The 24,065-nt window shown below is 47.8% G+C and overlaps 1 protein-coding gene across 4 annotated transcripts in view; it reads right to left on the bottom strand.

The window, feature by feature from the left end:
• Positions 1-6,436: 6,436 nt before the first annotated feature.
• KDM4B (lysine demethylase 4B) overlaps positions 6,437-24,065 on the bottom strand; it is a 72,572-nt gene continuing 54,943 nt past the window's right edge. For all 4 annotated transcript variants that reach the window (XM_032092589.1, XM_032092591.1, XM_032092592.1 and 1 more), the window contains 10 exons: positions 22,870-23,048; positions 21,380-21,602; positions 18,499-18,575; positions 18,254-18,309; positions 17,671-17,779; positions 12,594-12,779; positions 11,931-12,095; positions 11,111-11,230; positions 10,117-10,209; positions 6,437-9,424 (listed from right to left, as the gene is read on the bottom strand). In XM_032092589.1, coding sequence (XP_031948480.1) covers positions 9,239-9,424; positions 10,117-10,209; positions 11,111-11,230; positions 11,931-12,095; positions 12,594-12,779; positions 17,671-17,779; positions 18,254-18,309; positions 18,499-18,575; positions 21,380-21,602; positions 22,870-23,048 — 1,394 coding nt within the window. In that variant the 3' untranslated portion in view covers positions 6,437-9,238. The remainder of the gene's footprint in view (positions 9,425-10,116; positions 10,210-11,110; positions 11,231-11,930; positions 12,096-12,593; positions 12,780-17,670; positions 17,780-18,253; positions 18,310-18,498; positions 18,576-21,379; positions 21,603-22,869; positions 23,049-24,065) is intronic.

Below are 24,065 nucleotides of genomic sequence, written 5' to 3'. Positions count from 1 at the left end.
TTAATTATCATGGAGCCCAGATGACTTCTAATCTCCTCTTTACCCAAAACGAGGGAAGGTGCAGTCCAAAACGGGCACTAATGAATTTACAATTTGCTCTTTGGGGAACTTTAATAAAATTTACTCCACACAGAAGATTAACACTGATAAAGTGAACTTCCAGAGAGAACATTTGGTTCCTTTCAATTGGCATCACACGAGTGTCAGGAGCTCACAGAGGCGATGCTGAGGTGTCACTTTTTGGGGAGGTTCACGCAGGGTTCTGTGATTGCTCCAACACCCCAAAACACCCCAGAGGGGACAGCAGGGCTGGGGGAAATGGGGAGCAGCAGAATCAGGAGCTGTGTCTGCACAAAGGCAGGGACACCTCCCACTGTCCCAGGCTGCTCCAAGCCCTGTCCAGCCTGGCCTTGGGCACTGCCAGGGATCCAGGGGCAGCCCCAGCTGCTCTGGGCACCCTGTGCCAGGGCCTGCCCACCCTCACAGGGAACAATTCCTTCTCAATACCCCACCTATCCCTGCCATCTGGCAGTGGGAAGTTCTATTTCGCTCCTCTGAACATGAGGAGAAACTTTTCCCCATCAAAACCTTTTCCCACTGAGGTCCCTGCCCGGTGTCCTGCTGACCCTGTGACCCGGGGTGACAAGCTGTGACACACACACACACGCACAGAGATATATCTTTATAAATGTGTGAGGGGTTGTTTAAGCCCAGCACACAGCAAACACCTTTTAATTCAATTGGCTGAATCGACACAGAGAGATTATTAGTTTTCAGTAAGATTTGATTCAATTAATTAGCCTGAAAATATCAGCACAGCCAGGCGAGCAAAGAAAAACAGAGATAAATCCCTGCCATGGTGCTGCTTCATCTTTTAAAGGCAATTAACTCTTAGTTATTAGCTTTTAATTAGGGAATAATAATGACACCATTAATACAGTTTATTATACTTGTCAGCAGACAGCTGTTCCAACCAGATTCTATTATCAGATCTTGGCTTTTGTCTGCTCCTTGCAGGGGAGGGGAGGCAGAACTGGGGGGTCCCGGGCTGGTTCCCCCCTCCCACTGCCCTGGGAGGGAGCTGCCTCTCACCCCAGCCCCTTCCCAGGGATGCAGCAGGAGTACCAGCTCCCTCCCAGACCCCAAAGGGGGCTCACAGAGTCACCAGAGGTTTCGCTGCTGTGTTAAACAACCCCTGGAATGGCTCCTCCTTCTCGGGGCATCCCGGTGGCAGCAGCCCCAGCCCTGACTGTGCCCTTGATGTCTCTGTCCCGGGTGATTCCCGAGCCTTCCCTGGGAAGGGGATGCTGGAGCTGTGCCAAAGATGGTTTTACACCTCAGCTCCAGCATCCCCTGAGATGGATCCCAAACATCCACAGCACCAAAAACTTCCCTGTTTTGTTTTCCTTTCCTCCCAGCTTATCCCCCTCTTTGGAAGTGCCGTGCAGAGCAGGGCAGAGCTGACTTGGAAACAAATAATCACCTTAGAGAAATTAAGCACTTGGAATAATTCTACCCATTCCTAGTCTCCTCACACCCCACTGCCAGGCCCACATTCCTGCAGGCAGCTGCCGAGGGTGCCAGAAACACCATGGAATTCTTTCTTTTTGCCCCGAATTTATTGTGAAACTTCAAATCCTTCTGTAAGAGCAACAACCACGACCTTGGCAGTGGCCAAATGCCTCAAGTTTTCATTTCTGTGTCTGCTGAGTCACCAAAAGAAAATCTCCAGAGGCCAGTGATTACACAGCAAACAACATTTCCCACTATTTTCCCCATTATCCTGTTTCACCGTGTTCTAGCAGAGACTGGAAACCATTTCCAGGGCACAAGCCTGTCTTCGCTGTGGTTTTTTATTCCTTTATCACACAGGAATTAATCTTACCCCGAATTATGCACACAGGACGCTCCAGCAATACAAAAACGCAATGCCATAAATTTCCCCGATCTACTCGGGAGTTAATAAATCAGAAAAATAAGTGTAAAATATTCTGGTGGGTTCCACCACCTTGGTTTTAATTTGTTTTCCTTGCTCTGGACTGGAGGAAGCCCTAAGGGAAATTCCAGGAGCTCCTTGAACTGGCAGCCTGCTCGTGGAAGGAATTTTCTTCCTCCTCTCCCAGCACAGTGCAGTCAAGTCCTGAGGAAAGAAACGAACCTGGAGCAGGAACAAAGCAGCTGGAAGAGTCTATTTGCAATTTTCTACAGGAAAGCAGAGAGTTGTTAAATTGAAAGCAAAGCTGTACAAATGGAAAAGCTTCCCCCCATGAGCATTGACATAAAAATAAGAAGGAAGAGGAAGGCGGGGTTATAACCAGACAACAACCATGAGCTCTTGGACCTGGGAACTGCGGCACAGAGACGCTGTACTGAAGGGAAGGGGGAAGAGGAGAAAGGGAAAAATAAAAAGGAAAATGAGCATCAGTGCTGGGGAGCTACGGCAGGACACGGCAGCTCCCAGGACAGGCTGATCCCTGTCCCCGGCTGGCAGCTCCCAGGGGAGGTGACCGAGGCTTTGTCACCTCTGCGAGCCCGAGCTGCCCCCGCCCTCACACCCTGACCGAGCCCGAGCAGTTCAGGAGAAGCTGTTCAGTCTCGGTACAACAACACAAACTTCTCCGCTCAGGAGTGGTTTTTTCTCGGCTGTATCCAGGTGCAAGTTGGGAGAGGAAAACCAACAAAAAAATTGAGTTTCAAGAAACTTTGCCTTTCATCCTCTTCCACCCCCTGCCATGGCAGAGACACCTTCCACCATCCCAGGCTGCTCCAAGCCCCAATGTCCAGCCTGGCCTTGGGCACTGCCAGGGATCCAGGGGCAGCCCCAGCTCCTCTGGACACCCTGTGCCAGGGCCTGTCAGTGCTGCTGCTCACGGCAGAGCTCCATGTCACCACTCAGGTCTGAGCACAAACATCTGAATCCAACCAGGAAAAAACCCAAGAACCTCTCTTACTACTGAGAAAAACTGCAGGGAAATTAAGTTGGACAAAATGGGCCAAGTCCTTGACTTGGGAGTATCACAGAAGTGAGAGAAATGGCAGTGCTTAACAAGCAGCCAATTGTCTCTAAGCTGAATTAGTGAAAAATGTGATGATAAATTGCTCCTATAAGCCAGCCCCATCCCGAGCAGAGGCAACTCAGTTGTGTTCAGGCAGATTTTTCACTTTGTGCTGACAAAAATCTCACACTAATCACCCAACCCAGGCCACAAAGCTCCTGGATTGCAGTGTTAATTCCATGTTATAGCTGAATCCCAGATTAAGCAGACACACCACGTCTCCAGCTCCAACTGGCTCTGAGCTATTCAGGTAACAAAGAGAAGGAAACCTCAGCTCTAAGCAGAGCCACGAGGAAATCATACTTGCACCAGAGCCCTTCTCCCTCCTCGTGGCTTCTCCACAGAGAAAACTGTCCAGCAACCCTTCTGTACCTCCAATCAACTCCGATTCATCTCTTTAGTCAGGCAGATGAATCCCTGCTCCTCTCCAAAGCAGCAGCATCTTGGCCTGGATCATGGGTAACTGACCATTCACTCCTCATCAAAGACAACTTGCTGTTTTCCAGAGATGGCTCCATTAAATGAAGCAGATGAGCAGTGGATCTGGCCATTTATTTATTTTTAAACCCTGATCTGGGGCACAGGGGAGGGTATCACTCCTGTTTCAAAAACAGATTGGCTGCGAGCTCGTTTGCTGGGGGATGTTAGCAGCTGGCATCTGAAATGGCAAGGCTGGGGTGGAGAGGTAAGCCAAAGTCAACTGTGCTGAAACAGAGCAAAAATCCTGTTTGTTCCACAGGAAAAGTGGTTAAGCTGTGGTGGCTGTGTAATTCCAAAGAGTATTTGCACAGTGACCTTTACATTTCCCCTCTTGGAAACCAAAAATTTAATTGTTTTGCTGCTGTCATGCAGAATAAATAACCCCCAGTGACTTTCTATTGGTGAGCAAGTAACCAAAGGACTTCTCTTCTTCTGCTATCAAAGCTGCCAAATAATTCTGTGTAAACAGCTCCAGTTCATTTGAGTCTCAGGATTGTGCCAAAACTGCCTTTTTTTGTGTCCGTGTGCCAGCACAGTTGTTCATGGGACAAGGAACAAGAGATGACCTGAACGTGGGGCTGGAAATCAGGAACCCACAGGAGCTCCCCTGGAGCCTCTCTGCTGGATCCCAAGTGATTTGTTCACTCTGCCCCTGTAACTCCGGGATCCCACCTGTGCCAGGTGCTCTGACTCTGACACTGCTCAAATTTCCAGAGTTAAATTCACTCACGGGGTGGGAAATCCCACGAGCTCAACTCAAAGTGCTTTCAAACTAAAACAGCACCTTCAGAGCCAAGTTTAGGTTAAAAGAGCTCCTGGTTACCTTAAGCTAGAACTCCCTGAGTTAAGCACTCCCACCAAAGCACGGGCCTGCTTCCAGAAGGGAACTGCACCTGTTTAATGAGCAGTTTTATTAAACTGGTGCAATTTGTTCAAGCTGAGGGAGAACTACTGATGAAGAACTAATACAAACAGCAAGGGAAGGGGAACAGAGAAAAATCCTCATGGAATAACCTCAAGAAATAGAAGTTCTGCAAAACTGGCCAAAGCACAGATGTCTGCAGCACATGACAAGGCTTTTCCATCATCTGCCCTTTCCCTAAGCTGAACAGTCAACAAAATAAAGCAAAAATAAAGCAAGTGCACTGAAGAGGGAGTGTCTGAGATCCTGGGATGTCCAACCCTGTACAAGCTGGGAGCCAGGAGAGGCCATGAATGGGAAATCCACCAAACCCCACATGTGGACATGGGTCTGCACTGGAGATTTGCAGAAGTGCATTTGCAAGAAGAGTTGTTTCCACAAGAAACCAAAATGAGAACCCAAATTTTGGTTCCATGGGACCAAAGTGAGAGAAGCATGACCCAGCAGAGGACAAAGAGGCGGAATTCTCATCAGGCTTCAGGGAAGTTGGGATTGTCCATTCAACCCCATCACTGCACAGCCTCACCCAAGCAACACTGCTAATTTTAGTTTTCTATTTAATCCTGTCCTTTGCAAAGGAAAAAAGGAATTGTCTCCTCCATTTCATCTTGCCAAGCTCAAGATCTTTCCGAGCCAGGAGTTAATGAATCTCCAGGCCCTGTCCCACTCTCCAGGCACACGGGGACTCTCCGCCGGCCTGGGAGGAGGAAGGAGCCGCTGATCCCCGTCTCGTCCCTGCTGCCAGCAATTAGCACAAACGACTTTATTGCGTGTGACAGTTGTGACATTGACTCGGGGACTCTGAGCAGCTCCTGTGCCACAGGTTTCAGAACATCTGCTCTGGTGTCCTGGTGCTCGGGAGCCTGCAGGAAACCCCAGCCCTGGGCGCCAGGGAAAGCTTCACACCTCACCGCAGCGGGCACCCTGGCACAGCCCGCGAGGGCAGGAGCAGCGGCTCCAGGCAGGTGGGAGCTGCACAGCAGCACCACCCCTGAACATCTGTGCAGGCAGCATCTGCAGAGGATGGAGCTGGCACCAACGGGGAGCGTGGAAAAGCCACAGGAGGAAACCGGAACGCGCTTTGGTGCAGCTGCAGCTCAGCCGTGCAGGGTACCGGGGCTCGGTACCCACGAGTGCCCAGCTCCGGGGCTCGGTACCCACGAGTGCCCTGCTCCGGGGCTCGGTACCCACGAGTGCCCTGCTCCGGGGCTCAGTACCCACGAATGCCCAGCTCCGGGGCTCAGTACCCACGAGTGCCCTGCTCCGGGGCTCGGTACCCACGAGTGCCCTGCTCCGGGGCTCGGTACCCACGAATGCCCTGCTCCGGGGCTCGGTACCCACGAGTGCCCTGCTCCGGGGCCAGGAAGGCGGAGAGGTGGGAGGAGGAGGAGGGTGAGGAGCGGTGCCAGCCCCGCCCGGGGCTCAGGGAGCACGGCCCGGCGCTCCCATCGCCTCCCCGGCCCAGCAGAATCTCCTGTGCCCCCACCCCACCCGCGCTCAGACCCGCGGGGGCTCCGGGGCTGCCTGGAAATGGGGAAATGTGGGAATGTGGGGCAGCGGAGGGGCTGATCCCTCTGACCACGGGCAGTTCCTGGCGGGCGCTGCTGCTTGAGACATCTTTAAAATCGCATCACTGCAGCAACACAGCAGCCCTTAACCTCAGAGGTAAGCTTCGTGTGGGTGCGAGTTCCAAGAGTTCCTCCCAGCAGCTCCTCCACACTGGACGAGTCCTCAGATCATGTCAAGGAAAACGAATAAGCTGCAAAAGACTGGAAGCTGGAGATTTCTTTTCTTTCATATAACCCGCAGCACCAGCCTCATCCTGCAATAACTGGAGAGGAATTTGTCAAAAAGCTCAGGATGGGAAATTTAAGGTGTTTAAATGGTTTCAGGCAGATGCTGTTCGAGGAGGTTCAACGACCTCCTGCTGCACAAGACCTTAAACTTAGAAATGAAGAGACTTCAACCCCCCAAAAAGTGTCATTCTGAAATGCTCAACAGCCTTTAATTCATTTTGAGCCTAGAGGCAGAGAAAAAAATAGGCAAAAAATACATCACAGCCTTAATCTAGGGGGAGAAAGAAAAAAATCATTATTTGTATAGCACATAATCAGACACAAATATATTTCACTGGAGGAAGGGGTAGGAATGTGCATTTCCTATTTCCTTGTCAATAGTCTGATGCCCAGAGACCATCAATATGGCCACTATCCCAAATCTGCACAAGTCATTCCTAAACCGAAAAGAGGGATTTAAAAATCAACAAAAAGAGAGAAAACCCTTGCACCAAGGAAGGGCATTCAACAGTTCCAGGTTCATGTTTCAACATAACTCAGCATCTGAATATGGGGTGAGGAAACACACTTCTGTTTTTACAATATAAATAGTATTTGGAAAAGGTACTACATATGGATACAGCAACGGTGCTATTGCAGGACTCGAACATGCAGAGGAAATTCCCCGTCGCTCACAACCACTCATCCCATCCCACCCTTCCCTCCCACCTCCAAAAAAAAATCCTCTGCTGGTTAAATTTCTCTTTCAATTGTTTTAAATATTTCTCTCGTGGCCTGGCAACATTCTTAGTCTTTTATACAGCAAGTTTTCTATTTAATCACATTTCAAACGACAGGAGACAGCTCTGTAGGAGGAACAACCGAGGCTCGGGAGAACCTTGCCGATTTTTTAAACTTTTATTAGTCTCAGTTTGGTTTTATTCGTGGAGACATCTACTGAAAATGTCAAAAACTCAGAAATAAAAAAAAACAAAAAACAAACAAAAAAAAAAAAAAAACCAAACAAACAAAAAAAAAACCCCAGAACCTTGTTTGCAAGGTCTTACAACCGCGCACGCGCAGCCACACACACAGAAAGGACCCGTAGCAGAGGCAGGAGAAAGGACGGGAACTCCAATCCTCAAGGGAGAACAAAACCAAAGTAAAAAAAAATTAAATTGCTTTATTCTATCTCCACTCTTTCACTAGGACAGTTTAATACCCATGGAGTCTCTTAAGATGCTAATCTACCATCTGCTAGCCCACAAATCCTTCCCACTTATTCCCTTAAAGATCCAGCCAGAGCGTTGCTTAAAAGCCTCTCCCCAGAACAAGAACCACCTTGCAAAGGGGCTTAAAAAATAATAATGAAAACAAGAATATTGTCTCTTTCCATCCAGTAATTTCAGGGAATTAAGTGGAAAAGATTGCAGTGCAGCATTCCAGGTTGCTCTGCTGGCCCGGCCGGGGCGCGGAGGGAGGGGAGGGTCTGGATGCCCTCTCCCCCTTCACCAGAACCTCCCCAGCTCTGCCACGGCCCCTTTGCAGCTCGGGACCAGCACTGCCTTGTTCTCTCCCTCTGAACTGATTGAGGTCCTCCAGAGAGTGGAAGACTTTCCAGTGACTTCAGCAGGGTTTGGATCAGGCTGCTTCCCAAGCACTGCTCCACATCAGCTCTTCGGCCAGAGGTGATTTCCAAGCGTCCAGGTGGGAGCTGCCCACTCAATGCTTCAGGGTTTGGGTTTGCCTTTAGTGCTCCTTCAATCCTCAGTGAGCTGAGTCCAATCAAAGGCAGGGCTTGCACTCCTCTTCCCCAGGAGTAACTCAAAGGCTCAGTCTTTACTCAAGGAAAGGATGTCAAGACAATCAGATGTTTGGGGAATTTCTTCTTTAATAAGATAAAAGAAAAACATACAAACACCTCCCAAGCTTCTGTCATGGAATGATTCTCACACTGTAAAGAGCACAACTCAAAAAAAAAAAAATTTAAAAAATAAAAATACAAAGAAAAGAGAAAGGTTCCTAAGGGAGAAGTGCTGCCAGGGAGCCGGGGCAGCCCCTCAGAGCTTTCACCGCAGTGGGACGGGGGCGGCTCGTAAGGAACTAACACAAGCAGCAACAGAACACCTGCCAAACAAGGGTGGCACACTGGAACTCAAAGCCATGCTGATCTTGAACTAGAAAGCAACTGTGATGGCAAAGATGGGGAAGGAAGATGACAGGAATGACCCAAACCTGGCCATTTCTTCCTAAGCCCCTCCCTGGTGACGTGGCAGCGATGCCAACATCCCTCTCAGGGCTTTCAGAGAGCGAATGGTAAGAAACATCCCAGCTGTGAACATTTCTTCCCCCACCTTCCCCAGCTTACAAAGATAGTGTTTCTTTACAAAAGAAGAACCCAGAACATTCCAGGACATCTGCTCTTGCTCTCCCTCTCCCTGCTGTAACATCAGTCCTGATTCGTTTGGGGGTGATGGGGGAGGATTTCATTTATTTTGTTTTAAAGCCATAATCTAGAAAAATGTTTTGTGGAAACTTTCATTTTCCTATTTTTGCTTGCTTTTTTTTTTTTAATAATGCTCATTCATAGAAAACTTCACAAAGGTGACGTCTATGTACAGAAAACACGATTCCAAAGGCTGCTTCAGTAGTCAATGTAATAGCACCTTGAAAGACAAAAGTTTGACAGATTTGAAAAAGTCATTTTGTTAAATTTTAACCCTTTCCTCATAAAAAAAGAACCAGTCACAAAGCTCCATCTGTAGAAACTCTTCCAAAGTCTCCGTGTGAAAAGCTGAAGGGTTTCCAAGCTCCCCAGCTCTTGGTCAGCAACTCCTGGCAAGGTCGAGGTAGCAGCCAGACAGGGATTTCCTGCAGTCCAAACCAAGAGATGAAAGAAATTCACAGCAGACTATTGCACAGGGCTGGTCTTCCATTCCACAGTTTTGTATTTATTTTTCCACGAACTCAAAAAGGGTTAATTGAATATTTTGAATGAATCCTGGTTAAAACATGTTGCTCGGAGTCCCAGGCTGGTACTGTGTCTGCAACAGGCTCTCCATAAAGGCCAAGTAATCGGGGGTTTGTCCATATTCTTCAGGATTTCTTGGATTCCCCAGCCGGGGACGCTTGGCTGCTCTCACTTCATCTCCCGAAAATACATCTTCCTGAGGGGCCCCAGTGCTGAGGGACTGCAGGAGACACAAAACAACCATGAGAGGCACAGCAGGAGAACAGGGACAGACCCGCGGGTCGTGCCTCGCGCCGGGGCAGCCGGGAACAACCCGGGCATTCTCCAGTCCCATCACTGGGTTAAATGAAATGGTTTGAAAGGGTAAAGCACCAGGTCTGAAAACACCCAGCAAGTCTGGAACCAAAAAAAGCTATGAAATAAATCCCTCATCTTTTCTAGGCTCAGTAATTCCACTGTATGCACTTAAAGACCGCCTGATCTTGTAGATTAAGAGATTTATAGGTAAGAGCTACACTCTAAATCTCCAGTTTGGTGAGAAAAAGGAGTTTGGTCCCACGGTGATAATCAGTTCTCCAGAAACCACTGAGCTGCAGTCCAGCTCAGCTCACATTTGGACAGGATGGCTCTCTATAACTGAATTCATATGGTGTAAAATGATCTGAACATAATCTTTTAACCAGAGAAAATAAAACTCTGAGCTGATCACGTGCAAGGGAAAATCATTTCTGTGCCTCTCAAGCATTCATGGCCAGGATTTCTTCTACTCCGTGTATTTTGGGAATGACAAGCAGTTTTACAGCCACAGAAACTGGAGGCTGCATTCACCTAATGTCTAAAAAATACATGAAGAAAATGGGAAGGGGCTCTGCAAGCTGCAGCTGGTTTATTGTTTGCTATTTTGGTACGCACCAGGCGAGACTTGACTCTCTTGGGAAGCTCTTCCTCCAAGGTATAAATATCCCCACGCTTTACCATTAGCTGAGAACCATCTTCAAACTCAACCTGCAGGGAGGCAGAAGATGAAATCAGAGACAGCATTTGAACAGCCCATTCCCGGCCTGTGCCACAGCTGGGCCCTCCAGGGAACACGCAGGAAGCATCAGGGGCCAGCTCCCACAGATGCAGCCCCTGGCACTGCACGTCTCCAGGGCTGCTGTGGAACGAGCACTCCCAAGCTCTGGTGAGGATGCTGAACTCAAAAAGTGCTGCTTTCAGTGCTGGTCAGGCACCTCTGTCTTATCCAAGTGGATTCATTCAGTGCTCCATGGATCCCAAAATATCTGTGCTCCAGCTGGCCCAGCACCTCTGCTCCCCCCTCCCAGGCACAGCACTTCACATTTCTACTGATTTTTGATTCACATCCTGAAAAAAGCAGCTTTTCACTTATAACAAAAGCAGCCCTGCATTCAGGCCAACATGGTAATAAGAATTTCTTTCATCTTAAACAAAGCATTTTCACAGGTCACAAGGAAACAACTCCAGCTACTAAAGTACATTTGTATTTCAACCAGCAGAAATAGTCAGCCAGGTACAAAAAACTCCTCCCATGAAACCCTTTTTGCTAAGCACTGATTATATCATGAATTATGCATCGGATGTTCCAGGGATGTTTATTCATGGAAACGTGCACAGCAAAATGTTAAAACTATTAAAAGTTTTTAAGGGATTCTTATTTCCTTTGCTCAAGACTTTAATACACTTTTCTGGATAAAGCAGAAGGACACAGAGCACAGTTTAATAGGGGTGTCAAGTTCAGGCTGGACAAACTCAGAGGGAATAAATCATCTGTGCTCTCAAATCCTCCTCCTGCTCTGCCCAGCTCCAGCAGCCCATCCCTGCTGCAGGCTCAGCTCTCCCACCCTGGAGCAGCTCCCCAGAGCTGGGATCCCTCTGCCACACTCACCTGGTAAATCTGACTGATCTGGGCTGCAATAAACTTGGCCTTGTAGATGATCCCATCTGTCCACTGCAGCTGCACCAGCTCCCCCTCCAGAGGGGGCCCCATCTGGATGCAGTCCCTGCTCTGAGGACAGAGAGAGAGGGGTCAGAGACACAACTCCACCAGAGCTCAGGAGCCAGAGGTGTGCTAAAATCACAGAACATTATAATGAGCTATAAGTTTCTGCACTTGTGATTAATTGTGGGCATCTCAAACAAAACCAGCCTGAGAGACCAGAATCAACACTGGCAGCTCCTTCTGCTGACAGCACCCAGTTCATGGACATTTCTCATTGCAAATCCCAAAACATCACATCTCCTGTATCTCAAAAACAAGCAGGGCAATGCAGTGAATCAGTGGCACAATCAGGAAGGCAATGCATGAGCTGACAAATCAGCCCTTCTAGACATTCCCTCTATTAAGTGAATTCCCTGTTTTGAACCAGAAGTGCTTACGGACAATCTGCTTCCCCCATGAATCACACTTGTCAGTTGAAAAATAAGATTATTCAACCACAAAACAAATAGGATGAAACCTAGAACAAACACTGCTTTCTGTGAAGTCATCTGCATTCAGCAAGATCACATCTTTGTAGAGCAACCAAAAAATAAATGAGATAATGTCAGAAACAAGACCTGTCATGAAGAGCAGTGTGAGATTTTCTAGGCAAGCAGCAACTTAAAAATTAAAATGAAAAAGTTAAGTTTTGCTTCACTGTTCCACCCCAAGGCACAGATAACAGTTTGTACTCTGTGATGCAGGAGTGGCCCCAGAGCTGCCTTACAATGATGCTCTCGGGGTAAACGTTGTCACTGTAGGAGCCATCGTCGAAGTTCACTTCGTAGAAGGTCTGGGTGGTGGTGCCGATGACCCTGCAGCGATAGTAGAGCCCGTTCCTGTTCTTGGTGATCACTGTCTGCCCCAGGGCCACCTCCCTCCGGAACGGGACCTGTGCGGGACACAGCAGGGAATCAGCTGCAAGCCACACCCGGAAAAGCTGTGTCAAAAATCTCATGGGATCATGGAATGGTCTGGGTGGGAAACACCTTAAATCCCATCCAGTGCCACCCCTGCCATGGCAGGGACACCTCCCACTGTCCCACGCTGCTCCAAACCCCAGTGTCCAACCCGGCCTTGGGCACTGCCAGGGATCCAGGGGCAGCCACAGCTGCTCTGGGCACCCTGTGCCAGTGTTTTACCCCCTTCACAGCCAGGAATTCCTTCTCAATATCCCATCTAAACCAGGTCTCTTGCAGATTAAAGCCATCCCCAATAATGACTTCCTGGACAATCATTCTGCATTAAAAGCACATAATCTTTTTGAGCCAACACAGGCAGGGAGAAACTATTTTAATAAACCCCAGAAACAAACCAATGCAACAAAACCCCCAAAAAATCCCCAATCCCACACCCCAGCACAGAAGCCCAGGCCCAGCCCCAAGCCTACGTTCTGGTTTGCTGCTTTGTGCTTGAAGCAGGTGATGGACACGACGTAGGGCCAGTCGTCGGGCTCCATGGGCACCCCGGCCGCGTGCGCGCACGTCACGTGGAAGGACGTGGAGCAGTGCTCGTAGGAGCACTGGATGCAGGCCCCCGACACCTTCTTCATCCGCTTCCGGCAGTACACACACCTCTGCAAGGGAACACAGCTGGGGCTCAGACACATCTCTGGGAAGGAGCAGAGCCTGGAGTTGTGCAGAGACACCGTCGCCCACGGGACGTGGCACCGCAGCTGGCACGGCGCAGAGCCCGCGGCTGCAGCACCCAGGCCCAGCAGGCACAGCCAGAAGTGACCTTCTGTGCCAAGGGCTCGGGCCCACATGGCCACGAGTGTCTGCGTGCGCTCACTTGGGATCTCTGCAAGGCAAGAAACTCCAGCAGATACTGTCCTTCCCTACCTCACCATTCCCGTGGCCATGCCAGCACCTCCCAGTCACTCAGCCCTGCAGAGCCACGCTGGGCAGGGACGGACTGGACTCCAGTTTGGACTGGGCTCACTGGAGGGCTGAGGGAACTGGAACCAGGCAAACACCCACCAGTGGTACCAGAGAACTGCTGCACCTGCGCCCTCACCCCCCTCGGATACAGCAGAGCATCTACGTTACACTAATTCCAACAGCAGCTGGATCCTCAGATGCAGCGCTGGAAAACAACATTTCCATTTTTTTGAAAGAAAAGAACACAGTAACCGGGCAGCAATTTGCTCTGTTCTATTTAATGGGACATTGTATCGATTAGATCTCATAGAATATAAAATCATATAATGGAACAAAAATACTGTGGGTTTATTTTAGATGCATAAGCATATCAACCATAAATATTTTATTGGCATCCATGTCAGATGAGCCACTGTAGATAATTCAGTCAGTTTTGCAAACAAAAGAAATAAAAACATTGTACCAAAACACCAGAATTACAGGGGGGAAAAGGTCTGAAATCTTGGAGACATTTTCACACTCATTTTCTGCAAAGCAGAGCCAGTTATTAGGTAATCAGTGTAAGACATGTGACTGCTTTAAAAAGAAATTGCATTTTCTCAAAGCTAAAAATCCTAAGCCTGATGGCACTGACAGTGAGCAGGAGCTGTAGAGGGAACAAGAGAGATTTCCTCACTCCCTATTACAGCACCAGTTCTTGTTTCCAGCCCCTCAGAAATACAAAAAAGAAGATTTGGGGAATCCCAGTCTAAGGAATGGATGCTTGCATGATGTTTCCAGGGATCCATTTGGAAACACCACTCAGTTTTTAACATTTCCAGTCTAAGGAATCTGTCACTGATCAGCAAATCCCAGAACAGTGTGGGCTGGAAGGACCTTAAAACTCACCCCATTCACCCCCTGCCATGGGCAGGGACACCTTCCACTGTCCCAGGGTGCTCCAAGCCCCATCCAACCTGGCCTTGGACACTTCCAGGGATCCAGGGGCAGCTTCTTTACCTTATCTGAGGCTGGGACAAGGCAAATCAGGGCAAAATTAATATCACACATAAGACAAACGTGCCTTTCACTGGTTAAAATGAACAGAAGCTGCCCCTGACCATGGCATGCGGTGGAACCCCAAAACCTTCAAGGTCCCATCCAACCCAAACCATTCTGGGATTCCTTCTCCAGGAGCACTGCTCTTCCTTGAAAGCAAAAGATGGCAAAGAAAAGGAGATTTTTGTTCTTCCTTATTCCTGTGCAAGAGCCCCCTCCCTGCCTGGGCTGTGCCCCACATTCACATGACATAAGTCCCATTCCTTCCTATGAATTAACTGAAGGCAGTTTGTTTACACCAAAGATTAATTTGGCCTTTTTACACAAACGAACAAAAGCCAGGAAATTCAAAGCCAGAGCCTGAGTGCTGCCAGAACGTGGGTTTAGCCTTTAATAAGCTGAGCCTTTATCGCTCTGCAAACCATGTTCCAGAGGCAGATAAGCACCAGGAAAGTGCACAGCAGGACTGAGGGGAGTCAATAGCACAGATCCCATTATTAACCTGTCGATATCCCCTTGTCCCAGCAGCAGGGACAGCTGCTGACACCCAGGGGCCTCAGGGAGCTTTAACCCCCCCAGGGCAGGAATCTGCCCTTCCTGATGCAAACAGGGCTCTGCCAAGCCAGGAATAGCACACACCCAGTGCCACCCTGTGCCCACACAAACTCCCTGTGACAGGCACAAGAGCTGCACCAACGGGATATTCAGAGTAAATCTGATCAAAAGATAAATGTGAGTGACAGTGAGCCTGAAGTGTAAGGAGTGATGGAGATGGAGGAAGTGACAATTCTTGGCTGTGAGGGTGGGCAGGCCCTGGCACAGGGTGCCCAGAGCAGCTGGGGCTGCCCCTGGATCCCTGGCAGTGCCCAAGGCCAGGTTGGACACTGGGGCTTGGAGCAGCCTGGGACAGTGGAAGGTGTCCCTGCCATGGCAGGGGTGGCACTGGAGGGGATTCAAGGCCCCTCCCAACCCAAACCAGTCTGGGATCGTATGAAAATGCAGACCTGGAAGTGTGGGAGATGGGATGGACAGAAACACCAGTGCCAAGTGCTGTGGGAAAGCAGCACATGGAGATTTAAAGGCATTTTCTGTGGGAGGGAAAAGAGTCTAAAGCACAGGAGAGAAATCTTCGGAATAAATGCACACCAGAGTCAGGTCACAGCTGAGAGTAAGAAATGGGCTGTCTCCTGCATGATGAACACTGCAATTCATTTACTCCACTGAGGAATGACAGCTAATTATTCCAAATTTCCACGTCATAAATAATTTACGTGCACAGGCCTGTAATGTGCCATCAATCCAGGAGCAGGAAACTGCATTCCTGAAAATGGTGCCATACCCACAAATGGACTGAAAAGTCTGTGCTTACACAGGGAGATCTGGCACATGCTTAGAGAACAGGATACACCTTTCACCAGATCACTGCAACTCCTTGGTACCTCAGCCCTCATCACAGGAACTTAAAATAATACAAACATATTAAAAAATCAAATAATAATCATGGCTAACCCCTACCCCCTCTCTCCTCCACTACCCTCATCCATTCACATCAGCTGTCCTCACCCTTCACAACATTCCTGCTCTCCTTTTCCATCTTTTTTAGCAACAAAGGTCATCTCCCCAGTTTTATCAAGTACTGCACCAAGTCCATCACTGCCAAAGTCAGGAGCTCCAATGCCATCACCTTTTAGTCCCCCTCAGTTTATCTTCCTAAACGCAGCTGCTAAACCGCAAAGCACAGACACCCCCCCAGCCCCCCTCCACTGACTCCTCACGTGCTCCAGGAATTACCTGCAAAGTCCTTTGAAGAATCCTAAAACTCCCCATGATGGCTCATGAGTCTCTCCACACAATCTTATCCAATTTTAACTCCCTTTGTACCTCACACCCCACACCACAGCTGCTGCTGGAAGCACCACTGCCTCTGGATTCTGCCATCCAAATTAATTGTTTAATCCTTACCTAATTCATAACTCTAAAACTTTCCAAGTGAAGGGCTTAAAGCCAGGCTTTGACATTTGAGCTACAAGCCAGGCTCTGGCTAACAGCAGCATAAGGAATATGTGCCTGTAAATTCCAACACTGGACTGTGTAAGTCAAGGCACTTCATACCAAAATCTCACATTCCCTGAGACAGGAAGAAAACATGAGGTGCAAATGGAATACAACAGAAGACATCAAACAAAATTTCCTTCCAGAGCTCCAGGAGCATTTGGACAATGCTCTCGGGGTGGGATTGTTGGGGTGTTTGTGCAGGGCCGGGAGTTGGACTCACGGTCCTTGGGGTCCCTTCCAACTCAGGATATTCTGTGATTCTATGAAACTCTGCAGTTTTAATTGAGGAATGAAGGAGAAATGGGCACAGTGGGTCCATGCAGAGGCTCTGGATGACACAGCTACACTTCGGAGCAGAACGAAGCAGCAGAGTCTGACACACACTGATACTGCCCTGGCTCTGCAGGACTGCCAGGCAGCCAAGGAAGGGTTAAAGAATTAAGTCATGTTTCCTTGTGAGGCTCCATTAAGCAATACAAGTGAATCTTGTGTAAAAGGATTTTAAGTTCAGCGTTACAAGTGCTGGTAATGAAGAGGATGCACGTTGGAAGTGTCAGCTGATCCATAAAGAGCCACCGCTGCAAGATTTATCACCCTGGCATCGCGCTGCCCCATCACTCCTGCTGAATAATGAATGCTTTTTACGTTCACATTTGTGTACAAAACCCATTTGCACCACGGAGAAATAACTCTGGAAGCAGGGATAGGTTCTTCCTAATCTCTCACCCAGGCTCCCTGCACTAAGTAGCAGCTCTGTTAACGAATCCATCAGCGCTAACCCATCTATCACTGCTCCAGCACCTTCCCCATCCCACACTGTGTCACCCAGCTGACTTCTGTACCAAAAAAAGCAGCAAAAGCACAATTTATTTTGCAATAACACACTATAGTGATGGAGCATTAACTAACATTAAGATAAATTGCTCTGAGCTAATGAATCGTCCATTACTAATCCCTCGGATGAGGCCACACAGCTAAATAACAACGTGGAGCTGGGCTTGTATTAAAATCCTTGCAGTCTTGCCTTGCAGTCAGGGTCACAGAAATGTTTATTCATTTCTACAAGAGCTTTCTTGATAGAAAAAGAGAAATGTTGAGAAGAAAGATGAATTAGAGATGAACAAGTCAGCAATGTATGAGCTTCTCTCTATCACCATGTACCTTGGCACTCCCACTGTGCCGTACTTGGAGTAAACGAAGCTCTCAGGCAGTTTACACCTGATTGCAGGTGGGAAGGAGTCCCAGGCTCTGCCCAGGCTACAGCACACTCCCAGAGAGTAAAGGCAGCTCTGGAAATCAGAGCTGTTTGTGTGTCAAAGCACTGGCAGTGCTCGGCAGACACAAACGATGCAGCTTCCCAGAGCTCTTGTTTGGAAGTGAGAGCGAGATCACCTTTAATCTCTTTACGAACCCATACAATGTTTTTCTGTCTAGTAACAGCTTTACCCTTTGGCTCTTGTTCCCAAACATTCTCCCCAGGTAAAAGACACCCACCAGTTTCCACCTCTGCTCCGGGATGGCGCTGATGTCCACAGGATGACGCTCTATGACATTGAGGAAACGCGCCTCGGGGACAGCAATAGCGCAGATTACATGGACCCACCTGGGGAGCAAAGTGAAGACACAGATCAGGGCCTGCCATTATTTGAATGAAATGCTCAGGAGGGCAGTTAACATTTCCCTGCCTCCCTCAGCATCGAGGCACATTTCCAGGGGTTGGCAGCCTTGGCAACGTTCCCAACTGACTGTTAATCAGGGTGGCACAAGGTAAATGTCTCTGGAACAACAGAGATCAACCTTCTTTTGCACTCGATTTTGCATGATACTAAACATTCTCTGAGAAGACTTTTCTCTGAGAAACAACCACATTCAGCAAGAGTTCAGAAGCTCTGCTGTTGAGCAGCCTGGTGCAGTGTAGGGCAGCACAGTCACTTAGGCTCATCCTGCCAAGTCAGCGAGGAGCAGTTCCCTCCAAAACCCCAAAACTTGCTGCTACACTGATCATTAAGACCAAATTCACAAGATAAGGAGATGAGGTGCAGTATGGAAGGAAAATACACTCAAAGCCAGCACTCACCGGCCATCAGTGGTCATCTGGAGAGCTCCTCCCCTGAGATTGCACAGGCAGCATTCCTGTGGGAACACAACTCCTTCAGAACAGGACCCGAAAGCTCTGCCAGGCTGTTTATCCTCCCCAGAAAATGACTGCACCCCACCTGGGATGTCAAAGGCAGCCTGAACCCTCCCACCACTCATCTCTGTGGAAGCAGCTGAGTGATCCCAGCAGTATCCAGTGGGAACTGAGCTGTCTCCAGCCCTTACCGCTGCCCACGCGCCGGCTGAGCACCGCGAGCACGACCAGCTCTCGTTCACCAGGTCTGGGCGTATCCCGTAACAGCCTGGAAGAAACAGAGTCACAGCCTTGTTACAGCAGAGGTTTGCCAACATTTCTTAGTACTGACTTGCTGACTTTTCAGTTCAGAAATATCTTTGAGAGTATTTGAGGAACTGTATTCAACAGGCTTGGATAAAAGTCATAAGGGGGCGCAGAATTTGGGACCAGCAGGTCTAAAACCAAACAAACCAAAACCCCACAAACAGGTAAGCCTCACATTTATTTTTCACTTTTCTAAGGACTACAATAGCAAGACTTTGTTTCTTTAGGCAGGAACTGGGCTCCAAGGTGATGCCACCATTGCTGGAGTGCACTCACACATCAAAACAGGTAAGGGCACTGAATTTTGGCAAGGTTGAAGCAGTTATCTTTGCTGTGTGGTGTCACAAGGAAGAAGTCTAGTAATACTGCAAGGAAATTAAATACCTGCATTCCACATGGTTAACAGTATCTAATTTATGGTTATAGGAAGTGTTAAAAACATCCCATTTTACAGAGCATCAATTACTGTAACATGCAAGCACCAAATCCTCCTACAGCAACACCAAAATAGTAAAGCGGTATTATGCCCATTATAAAGACAAGGAAATAAGAACAAAAAAGTCCTTACAATTCTATAAAAGGCACTGAGGTTTGTCACTGAAAACAATGGGGAAAAGACACAGAAATAGTTTTGGAAGAAGTAGATCTATGTGATTCCTGCAAGCTTGTAAAGTGAGTGGAAAATTAAAGATAAGCATCTCAACTAACACACAGCTCATTCCATCCAGCCTCTATCCTTCCTAACAAAATCCCATCCAGCCTTCACCTATCCTAACAAACTGAACAGAAAATTTCAGCTGGGAACAACAATCTCAGATTACTGAATCAAACTTAAAAGAAGACATTCAGAAAGCACTGGGATTGCCACCACAGCCTGATTTATAAATATCATCCACTTAACCAGATAAACAGCATGTCAAAAAAAGTCAATACTATGGATCTGCAGCTGCTCTCCACATCTGAGGTCTCTTTTCATCATATGGCAAATCAGGGAAGCAGATTCCACCCAGGCCTAGAACAGGGACAGGGGTGTTCAGTCCAAAACTGAGCTGAGGGAGAGCCAGACCCTGACCATGGCCTCACGCTGCACCAGGGGAGGCTCAGACTGAAAATCAGGAGAATTTTCTTCATGGAAAGGATTGTAAAGCATTGGGACAGCCTGCCCAGAGCAGTGGTGGAATCACCAATCCTGGAAGTGTTCGAAAAATACAAGGACATGGCACCTGGGACATGGTTAGTGGTGAGCAGGGTGGTGGTGCTGGGCTGATGTTTGGACTTGATGGCCTTAGAGGTCTTTTCCAACCTCAATGATTCTGTGATTCTTCGAGGGCAGAACAGTGCCATTTACTGAACCCCAGGCTGCCCCATAAGGATAATCCAAGCAGACCAAGAAAAATATGCTCTTTTTATGGATTTTGTCAGTGCCTCAGAAGCCCAGAAACCTTCACAAACCTTCCTCTCTCTGTAGGGCTTGGCTGCTGGAACCTGGCACAGTTTGAGAGGGCACTTCCCAAGAACACACAGGCTGCCAGCTGGTTTTACAGGCAGCCAAAATACACCTCACCACTGCAATTCTGCAATAAAGGCAAATGGATTCTCTGCAGCAAAGTCAAAGGGATGTCACAGAGCACAAGGAAACAACCAGGCACTAGAGCCTCCATCAGATTTAACACCTGTCCTGTCCTATCCTCAAGGGGAGAGCACAGCCAAAATATAAAACTGAGTTTCTCTAAAAAAAAAAGATGGATTTCAGATCTGAGCCTGCAGATTAACATCATCTTGCCCACATCCCTCTGTCCTTAAATAGAATTTGGCCACAGAAACCATTCTGATAGACTGGACTATGGACAAGATGCAGCATCCCTGAATTGTCAAGGAAGGATGAAATCTTTCTCCTCACACCCACTCTGCATCTCACGGCCTTATTAGCCAGAAATGACCATAATCAGGGATTCAGCACAGAAACAAACGTTGCCTTCCAGTTCCCCAGCCCTGCTGAGCTGCACAGGGACCTGCAGACTCTAAAATTGCAACAACAAAAGTAATTCCAGCTGATGCAAGTCAAATAAGATTCCCCTTCTGTCAAGATCAAACAGCTGAACAGTAATTCGTCACAAATGTTAACTGGATGCTGTACAATCTCCACTGAAGGTACACTCCACCAGGATTAATCAGATCTTCTTTTAGACATAACTATCAGGGAAGCAAACAGACATATGTTCCCTTCTGTAATCAAGTGCCATTACTACAAACACTATCACAGACACTAATAAAATATATCTCAAACTACTCCATAATCTCTGCTGCATGCAGGAACAATACAGCCTCCCCCAGCAGACCAATACTGGAACGAAGTAAGTGAGAGAAAAGAGTGCAATAAAGCCTTTGAGTTCTGCCTTATTACAAAAAATGAAAGGTATCAAAAGAAAGAATCTTTTCTGTGAGACAGAGAAGAATCAGCCAACAAAATAAGCAGTAAAAAGAATATTGCTGTGTATTTTTAAGATCAGTGACTGCCAAGATGGACTTGAATACACAGATATGGCTTTGAGAGAAAGGTTCCCTGCCCATGGCAGGGGATGGGGACTGGATGAGCTTTAAGGTCCTTCCAACCCAAACCTTTCTGGGATTCCATGACATACTTGTGCCGAGGAAGATAAAAATGGGAGTGACAGGATGCAAACCTGCCAAGAAGGAATTCAAATACAGCAACACAAACTCCTGAGTTTCTCAGGACTTCCCTTTGGGGAAGGGGGAATCACTCACTAGCATGAACCTGCAGGCAGCATTTGGCACAGGATATCAAGGGACTGGTTCCATCTTCTCCAATGTAGGAATTTGAAGGGAGGGGCTCGGTGTTTTCTCCACTTGAGGTAAAGCACATCTCTGGGATCAGGGGCTTGGTCTTCTGCCCACACTTGGAAAGGTGCACGAAGGAGGACGGCTCCCCTGCGGAGACTGGGGCGGCTTCCTTACCCACCTGTGAGGACTTGAGAGGAAACCCCATCAATGGAACCACCCCTTCCTGGCCACCGTTTTCACTTTCCACTCTGAGCATTCCCCTTGCAAAAACGTCACCCAACACCTGACACCAGGCAGCCAAAAAACAACCTAAAATCCCAATTCCCACCCCTGCCTTGCTTCTCCCCCTCTTCCTCAGGCGTCAGCTGGGATCTGTAATTTGTTGTGAAAGCTCAAAGAAGCATTAGAATAATGAGCAGCTTTTCCTGTTTTTCTTCTGCAAAAATCTAAATTCCTAAATTGCAGCTGAAAACACCAAGGCAAAATAAAAAGGAAAATATTACTAAAAGCAAGACTTTCCCTCCCCCTCCCCCATTCCTTTGGCATCCTTCCCTACTTTCCTGCAAGAATTTCTCCTGAAGGACATTTCAAGGTTTCTGGCAGCAGACAGAGTTAAAAGCAATGGATAAAACCAGCTCAGCTGCACTCAGCTTCTCTCACAACAGCCAGCAATCAGAACAGATATTTTATTTTCAGTTTGTATAATAAATCAAGAGATTTTATTGAAGGGGGAGGTGGGTTCTGCTTTCCTCAGGAAAAGCTTCCAACACATCTACAAGTATCTAAGGCACGAATTCCTGGTGGGCACACAAAGCCAGATTTGGCTTTATGTGAGAACAAATCAATGCACAACTGCACAAATAACTAATTCATCTGATGAATTTTGCCTTTCTGCTCATAACATCTCCCAAAGCATATTGGTAGTTTCCAAAAAAAGATGATGGATGTGCTTACTCAGTAAATTTTTATTTTGTGGCTTGTTTGCATAAATTCAGCAACTCAGGCCCATAAGGCAACAGGAGCCTGGTGTGACTTTTCTCTGCATGGAACAGTGTTTGCAAAGCTCTTTAAGTGTGATTTCAAAATGAACACTGAGAAAGCCAGAGAAACCAGGAAAGATAACAAAAAAGGCTCCAATCACTGCCAAATCCAAACACATTCCTTTGGTGTGCAAATTTGTATGGGTTTGCCTCTATCAGAAATGTCTGCATCCTGATTTAGCCATCTGAGCAGTGTCAGAGATATTAGGGAAAATCTCTTCAGGGAAGGTGTGGTCAGGCAATGGCACAGGCTGCCCAGAGAACTGGTGGAGTCACCATCCCAAAAAACACGTGGATACAGACTGGGGGACGTGGCTTAGTGGCGAACATGGTGGTGGGGGATTGACAGCTGGACTTGATCCTAGAGCTCTTTTCCAACCTTAACGATTCCCTGCCTCTGTGACGAGGAATTACCTGGTTATAGGGGTAGAAGAGGGTGCAGACAGCACAGTATGGCTCGCTCAGGGCAGCAGCTGCATTGAACTTCCTTTCAGCTGGGAAATTAAATGCTTTATTCTTCCACTGGAAGGAAAGTAAAGATTTCAAAGCCTCTGGATCACTCATATCTTCCTCTCCAGAAAATGGAAATGTTTCTAGAATGAAAAGGAAAAAAAAATCCCAACACAGTGAGCAGTCAGTAAATGCAAAAGAGTTTATGGATAGAAGAGGCAAAAGGAGCAAGGCTGAGTTAAACAGCTCAGGTCTCAACAACATAAGAAGTGCAATAAATAAAAACATTCAACTCCTCCATGGTGTCTCATATGCCTATGCTCCAAATACTTCCTTAAATGGATGGAATCTCCCTTTTGGGGATAGAGACACAAGTGGGACAGCAGTGACCTGAAGGAACTGGCCATGAGGAAGGAGAGAATGGAGATTTGCTGCCTTTGTAACTCCCTCCCCTTTCCAGCTGTGGGAACCTCCACCATCTTTTTAATGAAAATTTAATCTGAACTTCAGTAACTTCAAAACACATGATGCCAGTGCAAGGAAATCTCCCTTTTCTGTCTCTATCAGGGAGCCGCATTCTCTGGAAGGTGTGGATGCAGCTGGTGCTGGTGTGGCCAGGCCAGCTCCCAGCTCCCAGCCTGACCCAACCCTCCCAAGGCACATCCCAGCCCTGCTGTGCACACACAGACCCTGGCTGGGAGACACCCTGGGTTCAGTGCTCTGGTACAGCCACTACACCTCCCATTTGCATTCCCCACCATCCTTCCCTCTGCCAGAGCTCTGCCAGGGACTGCTCCCACTAATTAGTTTGCTAATTCTTTATTTTATAAACCTTTAAAAGGTCCTTGGCATTTCACGATTAAACCACTGCAGAATCCATTTGTGGCAGTCTGGGGGTCTAAGTTTCTTACCCTTCCTTACGAAGGAGTTTTGAGTCACTGTAAGTGTTAAAGAAATTTTCCACACAAGGCTGAGTGTAAATCACTCCCTGCATCACCAATCTGCAAAGTTTCCAAAAGAACAGGGAACTCAAAAACATCTTGGAAGAACATTATCCCCAGAGCTCAGCACATTAAACCAAATTGTTCACTGCTTCACTGTTAATTACTGGAAATAAGCAGTTTATGTTCTGCTCTACAAGTTCAAGTCTCCTCCCCAGT

The sequence above is a fragment of the Corvus moneduloides genome, chromosome 28, assembly GCF_009650955.1.
Source record: "Corvus moneduloides isolate bCorMon1 chromosome 28, bCorMon1.pri, whole genome shotgun sequence".
NCBI lineage: Eukaryota > Metazoa > Chordata > Aves > Passeriformes > Corvidae > Corvus > Corvus moneduloides.
The sequence above is the reverse complement of the archived record's forward strand: the minus strand, read 5'-3'. Positions and strand labels throughout refer to the sequence as shown.